The sequence below is a fragment of the Chenopodium album genome, chromosome 26, assembly GCF_948465745.1.
Source record: "Chenopodium album chromosome 26, dcCheAlbu1.1, whole genome shotgun sequence".
NCBI classification, from domain to species: domain Eukaryota; kingdom Viridiplantae; phylum Streptophyta; class Magnoliopsida; order Caryophyllales; family Amaranthaceae; genus Chenopodium; species Chenopodium album.
The window spans coordinates 36032738-36042375 of NC_137859.1; the positions used below are offsets into that span (position 1 = coordinate 36032738).

Here is a 9638-nt window from a genome sequence, read left to right on the forward strand (position 1 = left end):
TTTAATTAAAAAAATTATATATTAATTTAATTATTAAATAGTTAAATGAGTAGAGTTAAAAGTGAAATTAGAAGAAATAAGAGAAATTAGAGGTTAATTATGTGAATTAGGGATTTTTGGTTGTCTTCAACAAAAATATTTTACAATCTGGTTTCTCCTTGCCAAAAAATTTTTATAAGGTTTTTTCCAACAAAGCAGTTGTTATAAATAGTTTTTTCTGACAAAATTTCCTTTTTTTTATTGGGGTTTTTCTAAGCTATACCCCTAAGATACTCGAGTTTCTGAGGTGTACCCATGCTTTTTCAAGTTTCTAAGTTGTGCCCTTCAACTCCTTATCAATACTAAAATGTACCCTTATTAGTTGCTTTAAAGTTATTTGAGAGTTTGATTTCGTGGCTTCAGTTTTCATTATTAGGGTTTTGGTGGCTAAGATTTCGTTCTCCTACCATTTCCTTACCTTTTATCATCTTTCTATTAAATTTATAGTTAACTTTAGGTGACGTGGAAGTTCCAAGGAAGGTACCATTCATTAATGGTAGTGAGTTGAGGGGCACAACTTAGAAATTTGAAAAAGTATGGGTACACCTTAGAAAGTCGAATACCTTAGGAGTATAGCTTAGAAAAACCCTTTTTATTATACAAATGAACTTTGCAAGGACCAAGACACATAAGTAGAAGAATAGAAGATTAGGGTGGAAATACTTTTGGGCACACATCATTAATGCGTGCCCACAATTTATGGGCCCTTTTACCATATGGTTTGATGCCTTTCCCAAAGTTGATTGCAACTCCACTTGATAAACAATGCAAAAATACATAGTAGGACCCTAAATTGTTGAAAATTTCTTCGTCTGCTTTGGGCCTATCACACAATTTTCTTGATTGTGACTCAAATTTTTGAAATTTTCATATGCATAATTAACAATAATACCGAGGTTATAGGGAATATGATGTGTATTGGTTGGTGCAATATGAATAATTACATAAAATAATTATATGAGACAAAAATAATGTCTCAGTCGAGATTTGAGCTTGCGCGGCTGCGCTGAACTTGGTATCACCCAAAAATAATCGTGGGAACTTTGGTTTGTGTCTCTATGTAATTAGACTTTTTGATAACTTTTTCATACATAAATTGGTTTTTTAATACATTGTGCAAAAACTTGTATGAAAAAATGTGTTTTGCTCTCTTGGTTAATTTAAATCTCAGTTTAATAGTTTAGCTTACTTCTACTTTACTTTAGTTTTGATAGAGGAAAAAAAATCTCGTTATCTTCACTTATTATGTTATCCCATACCAAGACATGATACATTTTTTGTAATTATTTGAATAAAAGAAGAGAATTTTTATTTTTTAATTTTTCTTACTTCTATTGGTGATTTAATAAAGAAATATGAGACATCTCAACTCCTTACCAAGACATGATACATTTTTCGTGTTCTTAATTATGCATATGGATAATTATTGTTTTAAGATGAAGAGATCGGATCCTGACCTTCTGTCTTATCAAACTTGTAATTAATATTCACTAGTTTTGCTAATATGTTAGCCATTTTCTATAAAGCTTAATCAATTTATACTCTATGTATCAATATTGAATCAAGCTAGCAACTCTCCCTCCCTTTCTTAGTTATTGTCATTAGTCATTGGCGTTCAAATAATGCTGCAAGCATCATTATCTGTTCAAATCATCATTAAATTACCAATAAAAGACATATTACTGGTCTTAATCGTGGTTCTCTACCAGCCTTTAATACATATTTAGGGTCCATTTAAACCCATTAGAAGGTTTGATTCAAGAGACATTTCGAAAGCTTATAATTCACTATTCACCTACATTCATTTTAAATAAATTCACAATCATGTAACGTCCTATCTATAATTTATCTTTTCCACTATTCAATGCTATTTTTTTTTCCCAACTTTTATACATGTATATAATCAAAACCCTATCACTTCGTATTTTATACTCCTTCTGTGCCTAAATTAAAAGCCTCTTTCTCTTCATTATGTGAATAATAAACGCTATAAAAAGGCTTTGTATAAGGGACAGAGGGAGTGCTTTTTATGTTTATCTTCCTAAAACGTATTGTCTATAATAAAAAGGCAAATGAGCCTTTTACATACACCAACTTATCATCCTAAAGTTTGGTACTTAAATTAGTGTTTGAACTATTGTTTTGAATGGATATTTTCTTATTTAAGGTCCCATTTGATTATTACTTGTATAATTTTACTATATATAAAATTCCACTTCATTTCATTTTGCAAAAATAAAATAAAATCTTTTAAACCCCACTTAGTTAGAGGGTTTAATTCAAGAGACAATTTGATAGCCTTTAATTTTACATCCATTTAAATAAAATGACAATCATATGATTCATATCATGGATGGGTCATGCAAAACCTTTTGCTTAATTAACAAGTAAGTTTTTTCTTTTTTTGTTTTAATTCTTTCAACTTAGCCATAATTTGGTCTGATGAAAGGTGGGAGCAATTCATAATTGGTTGTTGAAATGTTGTAACTTTAATTTTTTGTTATGGGAGGGGAGAGGAAGTGTTTATAGATATATACTCTTGATGACTTGAATTATCTATATAAATTATAAATAACTTATAGCCTAGCTATATAACAAAATAATTATTTGTGGTAAAATATAAAGTCAAAATAAGTATTGTAGACAAAATAATGATGGAAGTTTGACAACAAGGTGAAGGAGGTGCACTGCTAAAAAACAACCCTCCATCCCCTCCATAATAGCCTCCTTCTCCTGGAGGATTATTGTAACCGTCTCCCGTGCCATACATGCCTCCCGGGGCACCACCGCCATTGCCGCCAGGAATTAGCCCGCCACCACTACTAATGCCGCTACCTCTTGATCCAGGATTTGCTATGCCTCTGCATAATCACTCATGTATCAATAAACAACGTGCGTGGTGAACAATTAATTGATACATAGCTTTCAAACAAGGGTTAAAATTAAAACGTTAATTTCTTTGCATTTATGATGGATTGAAAACAAAATCAAAATAATTCAAATGACTATATAATAAATTTTGCATCTTTTGATCCAAAAAAAAAGAAAACATACCAAAAAAAAAAAAAAAAAAGGTACAATATGCTAAGAATAAATTCCAAAACAAGTGCATGAGAAAATGCGTCAGCCAACCCCCTTAATTTCAGTGAAAAATTCTTAAACATGATAATTGATACCTATTGTACTACTTTACAACTTTGACTTGCAAACCAAATTTAGGCCAATAATTTCGACCATATCTCATGATAATATCCTTTTTTTCATGATGTTAGTACTCCATATTTCCATGTGAAAAAGTGTCCTAATATTTTTCACTTTAAGAACTGTACTAGAATAAATTAAAGTGAATGTCTTCTATTTATGTTGGTCTAGTTGCTAATTTACAATATATCTTATGTTAAAGTTTTACACTAAAAAGCTTCTTTCTAATTAGTGTGGAACACATTTTAGTGTACACTAAATCAACATGTAATGAGCCACTTTCAAAAAACCTTCATGTTCACTCAATTAAATGATGACCATGCAAAAAAGATAAACCTCCGTTCTTTCGACTATATTATCTGCCTGCTTAATTAATTTATTTATACTCAATTTAGCATTAATGCATACCATCTGTTCGTTAACTATATCAATGTAGTATCAATTGTGTGTTAGACATCAACACATTAGCTATTACACCATATAATCTACAATCATAAAAGATAGTAAATAAGATCAAAATCAAAGAATAACTAGCAAACCAATGTTTTAGACAAATGATATTCCTTCATTGCTTAAGAACAAATCTACTATCAATAAATCACAATATTTTGATTTTTGAACTTTTATGTAGATTGTACAAGATTCCTACTGGCCTACAGTACTTGTAATCACATCTTCTATAAATAAATGCATTATCTAGAAAATAAAGGGAAAAAATGACATATAGAAAATTGTGTAGGGCAAGACTCTGAAAATATCTTCAGAGAATTGAGGAAAAAGACCACAGAATATATGCAATAGAACATGGGTGACCTGGTGAAGATATGGTATTAGTAATTAACCATGACTTAGATTTGGAAAGGGTCCAAGTATATAGGTGAGGATATGATGAGTTTAAGCTGTTCAAACAAATTTATGAGATTTTATATAAAATAATAGTAGTGAACACAAAAGCATACATCTTGTTACTTGTTAGTTGTCGTTATTTTACACTTGGATATACATATCATTCATTCAGAATGCAAATGACTAACACACATCACTCGGTGTAACTTCTTTTGGAAAACTAGCTATCTAGGAGACTTGGTAGTCATCATTTATTATATACTCGTATGAAGTAAATGATCATGATTTCTTTTCAAATTATTAGAACGCAGCGTGACATTACATCAACAAAATTAATAACATAACGAATCACCTACAATAATAACATTAAACACTTACGCTAATATGCATGTAGGATGTAGCGACATCACATCAGCAATGTTAATAATATAATGAATCAACAACAACAATAATAATAACACCGAATACTTAATTTTCATAAATAGGGTCGGCCATATGAACCAGGACCATATTTGACCTCTTACGATTATAAATTTGAAAGCATGGAGATGGAGACAAAAAGGGAAAAGAAACATACCCATTAGGAAGCAAGATGCCTGCGTTGAGAGTAAGTTGATCAATAAAAGCAGCAGGTTTGGGCTCCATACTTGAAGCCAAAGAATATTGAGGATTGACCCCATCACCTGATGGCACAAAGAAGGCTCCATTCACCATTAAATCACCTTCTGTTCTCCAATTCCAGCTCTCCCACTCTTGCCCATCTGCATCCAACCTTCTTGTAACCTACCTTGCCCGATCAACACACACGTACACACGTTAATTATTATATTTTCTATCTCGATATATATTGTCACATTGACCCTACCCATGGCCTTCTAATACTGTATCATAATTAAATATAGTGAAAATTAAGAGGCAAAATCGCGTATGAGATGGTCTTATTAATGTCTCAATGTCTGTGTAACTATCTCTATTTTGGGGCCATCCTTTTAGCTAGCTCAATCTTGCAAAGTTGCAATAGGTTTTATGCAACACTTGCACAATTTTTTTTTTTTTTTTTTTTTTTTTTTTTTTTTTTTTTTTTTTGTGAAAACACTTGCACAATATATTGAATAGCCTAAACACTAAATAAAGCAAAACTTATCTATAATGCGTCACTAAATCAAGAAAGAATCTTATCTAAGTTATGAATGCTTTATTATAGGAAAGCAACATTTTAGCCACTTTCATCTTTTTCTTGAATGCATGTGAACTTAGTAAAAAGGGCATTGGATTGATCTAAAAGAGTAGTAATAAAAAACATGCATTGAAGTGCTTTAACCCAAAAGATGGTCTCTACCTCTTTGGCATTAGGATTTGGTGGTGCAATGTATCGATTCCCTTGGCTATTGATGGTAGGTCTAGAGCTACCACCCACCGCGTACTCAGCCCAACTCGAGTAATCATTATTCACAACGTGGAAGTACCCAAACCGGCACCTAGGCATACGTTGATTTAATGCCTCACCAAATCGATTGAATGCCACCGTGACTTGCATCCCTCGATCAGCAACATAGTCGTCACTATGCCCTAGTAAGATAACCTTATCGTGATGAGAGAAGTGATTGTTCGAAATTGTGATGGCAGTTGATCCCACGGTACAATCAATTAGACCATCCGCGCAATTAGACAACGTGCAATGATCTATCCAAATGTTACTAGACGAAAAAATATGTAACCCGTCACCATCCGAGTCAGCAGGGTAACAATGATGTATATTAATATTGTGAACAATCACATTTGTAACATGCTCAATTGATATGCACCCTCCACCCGTTACCTCAACATGAGCACCACGTCCATCAATTGTCTTAAAACTTGTGACTAATAGAGGACTTTTAAGCTTAATAAGCATGTCACTAGCAAATATTATCCAAACCGGACCCGGTTGGCTAACGGCATCACGTAAGGTCCCCGGCCTAGGCTTATGTGGGTCCGGGTCCGATGAGTCCGTAACCACATAGATAGGACCACCTTTGCCACCAAGTGCCTTGTAGCCGAACCCGATTGCGCAATCGGCTAACTGTTGCCGGTTACCGGCCCAATTAGGGTCACATTTCCAACAATCATCAATTGGATTACCAGTTACACAAGAAAACTGGTCCTTTTCTTGGGTTGTTTCTAGGGTTTTCCTTCTGCTTAGAGACACATTAACTCTCCTGCAAGAAAAGCAGAGAACATAACCTATGTTATTTATGTTTAAATAATCGTATTATTTTAACATTAGTTCTTTTATTTTAATTTTTTTTAAATACCCATTAAAGAATTAAAAATTCCCAGATGAAATTTGATGGAAAAAGTGTAATCTAGAATGTAGAAATATCATAATGAGGTATGCAAATTCATCTTAAAACAGAGGAAAACAGAGCCTTTTTTTTTTCCTTTTTTTTTTTTTTTTTTTTTTTTTTGAGGAAAACAGAGCTTAGAAGACTAAAATTGACATATTTTTGAACAAAAACAGTTAACAGTTCAAATTCCGCGCCTCATTGTGAATGGACAGTAATGTAGGTTGCACGAAGACGGATAGGAGGTCAATACTACATTACAGCAATAATGTTATTATATGCTTGAAACAAAATGAATTATGCCTAAAAACTAAGTAGAATGCATTTGAATAATTGATACATTCTCATTGTTTTCCTTAACTTTATAAACCATGTACTAAAAAAGCAGAAATTTTGAAGCAAAAAACAGAGATTAACAATTTAATTATTCCTAAGTTTAATGCTTAGTTTAGAATGAATGAGGTAATATAAAAATGTATTAAACTCACAAGATTATAGCTTTACTGTATTGAAAAATGAGCTTCAATAATTCTAACCTGTGAAATTCTCGAACAATATGTTCAGGGTAAGGGTGTTCATGAGGAAGACTAAGATTATAAGCAGCAGCCGAAGACGAAGCCGAAGCCGAAGCCGAAACAAAATCAAACAAACAATCACATAAAATCAGGAAAACGAAAAACACATAAATGTGGGCTCTTAGAAGCATACTTGCTAACCAATGTCAATTGGCAAAATGAACCCACCAAAAAAATGAGTATGAACAAATTTTGAGAAAAATTTTGAGAGAAAGAAAGTATAATGAAGTTATATAGCAAGAAGTAACATGAAATTAATTGAATGTGTGAAAGGAGTTTTTGTGAAAAATTAAGTTACTTAACTTTGTTTGAAAGCTTTAAGGATAATTCAAAGCAAAGAAAGGAAGATAAATTTGTGAGTTAATTTGTGATTGAGAGTTTGAGACAAGTAGAGGGAAGAGAGGAAGAAGAAAGAAGAAAGAAGAGAGGAAGAACAAAAGAATAAACTGCCATTGATGAATTATGTTTCTACTTCATCTCTACTTTGCTTCCTCGTATAGTTTAAATCAAACTGCGGCGGCTGTTGCTTGGCCTAGTTGGTAGTTTTTTGGAGGGGTGTCTTGTGTCTAACTGTCTAATTATGGAGTACTAATAGTGTGTTTGGAAACCAAACTCTAAACGTAAATCAATAAATAAGGGCTTGTTTGACATCGTTTTTTTGTTTTTAGTTTTAATCTTTTCGAAAACAAAAAACCAAACAGAAAACAAGAAAAAAGGTGTTTACACTATTCAGTTGTCAGTTTCCAAAACTATCATGATCTTAATAAGTTTGACTAATATTTGATTCATTATATAACATATATTATATGATTTTGAACACTGAAAAACCAAAAAACAAAAATCCACAACGATGATTGGCGATTTTTTTGGTAATTTAATACTCAAATTTTAATCTACACTCGAGTTTTAAAAAAAAAAAAAAAAATTAATCATCCAGTATTTTTTAGAATTAAGGGTGATAATTTTGAGTTGACATTGAGCTTGGATTGGTCAAGCTAGGCTTGTTATAGTTTTCGTTCAAATTTGTAGGTGAGTCATGAGCTTTGTCAAGCTTTAAGGTTCAAACACAAAGTATTATAAAACTCAATTTGATTGTGAAGATTAGGTCTTATTCTATGTTATAACTAAGTTTGTTATTGCCAAATATAGTCAATTTTATTTAAGTTTTTTTTTTCCCCCTCCAAATTTTATTGCCAAATATAGTCTTAATTAAATTCACTTACCACCTATTGCATCCAAATACTGTATTATTTTGCATATAAGTGTTAGGGCAGGGCCAAATAGAGCCGTTGAATAGGGGTGGATATAAAATTAAATATGAATTGTAATTTTTTTCAAATTTGTTAACAATGTAATGTCAGAGTTTGGAGAAAGAAAATGTTGGAAAGCTTAAATTATATTGATGTGATTTCATGAATATATATAGTACATGAGTAAGCAATATAATACGACTGGATACATTAGTTTACTTGTCTAGGTACATTAGCTAAGAATAATGGATTTATTTGACTATCAATTTAAAGAGCTTAAGAAATTGTTAACTATAAACAATATCAATAATTTGATCAAATCCTTTACATGCAACACATATGACAAGTATGACTTTTGAAAATTCTATTTTTGAATTTACGATGAAGTTTGTAAATCAATTTTCTTACACAGGAGGATCCTTGTTTATTTGGGTGCATCAAGAATTCAAGATGTTGCCCCTTAAACTTTGCTTTAGGTTTTACTACTATATGGTTACTTATGATGCACGTACAAGTTACAAGATTCTGATTTCCTCTTATAGTTAGAATCTGCATGCTGTATGTAAGTTTTAGGTTCTAGAATCTAACATTTGTCACCCTAATAGGTATGGCAAGATCCCCTTCTTCACGTTATAAATCCAATGATAAATCCTAGTAACAGGTACCTGTAAAAGTCATGCATGGAGGCAATTAAATCATCACTGCTTTCCGAAAAGTCAAAAATCAAATCAAAATTAAGGGTTTGTTCTATTCAGATAATTTTAAATATACTTCATTTCAATTCAGTTCCTAATTGATATAGTTGATATATTCGGTCCAATTTGATCCAAATCGGATTTTATATGTTCAATCCAATTTAAAAGATATTTGTGATTTTAAAATACTTATTGGATGATTTCACTAAAATAAAGTGCAAATATATACTTTTATAATCAAACCTCTACTAAAAAAATATACTACGTATTATGTACTTTTTTCAAAAGTAATTCACGTCATTGGTCAGACTATTTCGGGTTTAGACTAAAATGCACTCGAAAGCCAAACCCAATGATGATTTCAAGAACCGAAGTCCGGATTATAATTCCTCAATCTTGTCTGAATCCTATCTAGAATAATAATAACCTAAATATTTTTTCTCGTGGAAACAGAATATATTATTTGGGATCAAAATAATTTTTGCACTGCCTGAAAAGATATATGGAACATTTTATACCAGCTTGTAAGAATTAAATATCCATTTTTGGTATAAACTACTGTACAATATAAGAATATATGAAATGGAACATTATTTTCAAAAAAGACATAAAAATAAAAATTAAAGTAATAGAAGAGTAAAATTGAAGATTAGATATTCCAAGTTGCAAAAGTTTTCTTCTTCAAAATTTATGCCTCAATTATTATGC

At 31.5% G+C, this 9638-nt stretch overlaps 1 protein-coding gene across 1 annotated transcript; it reads right to left on the reverse strand.

Moving 5' to 3' along the window:
• Positions 1-2573: 2573 nt before the first annotated feature.
• LOC145616636 (putative pectate lyase 5) lies at positions 2574-7518 on the reverse strand. The gene is made up of 4 exons (XM_081671392.1): positions 6947-7518; positions 5426-6284; positions 4664-4869; positions 2574-2900 (listed from the first exon to the last, which is right to left on the reverse strand). Exons 1-4 carry the CDS (start codon positions 7114-7116, stop codon positions 2627-2629), a joined length of 1509 nt encoding a protein of 502 aa, XP_081527518.1. The 5' UTR covers positions 7117-7518; the 3' UTR covers positions 2574-2626.
• Positions 7519-9638: the final 2120 nt, after the last annotated feature.

Coding starts and splice junctions, on each gene's coding strand:
- LOC145616636 (XM_081671392.1), bottom strand. CDS start 7,116: ATGCTTCTAAGAGCCCACATTTATGTGTTTTTCGTTTTCCTGATTTTA. Junction 6,285..6,946: donor ATTGTTCGAGAATTTCACAG/GTTAGAATTATT, acceptor CTTTTCTTGCAG/GAGAGTTAATGTGTCTCTAA. Junction 2,901..4,663: donor GGCATCTTGCTTCCTAATGG/GTATGTTTCTTT, acceptor GTGATTATGCAG/AGGCATAGCAAATCCTGGAT.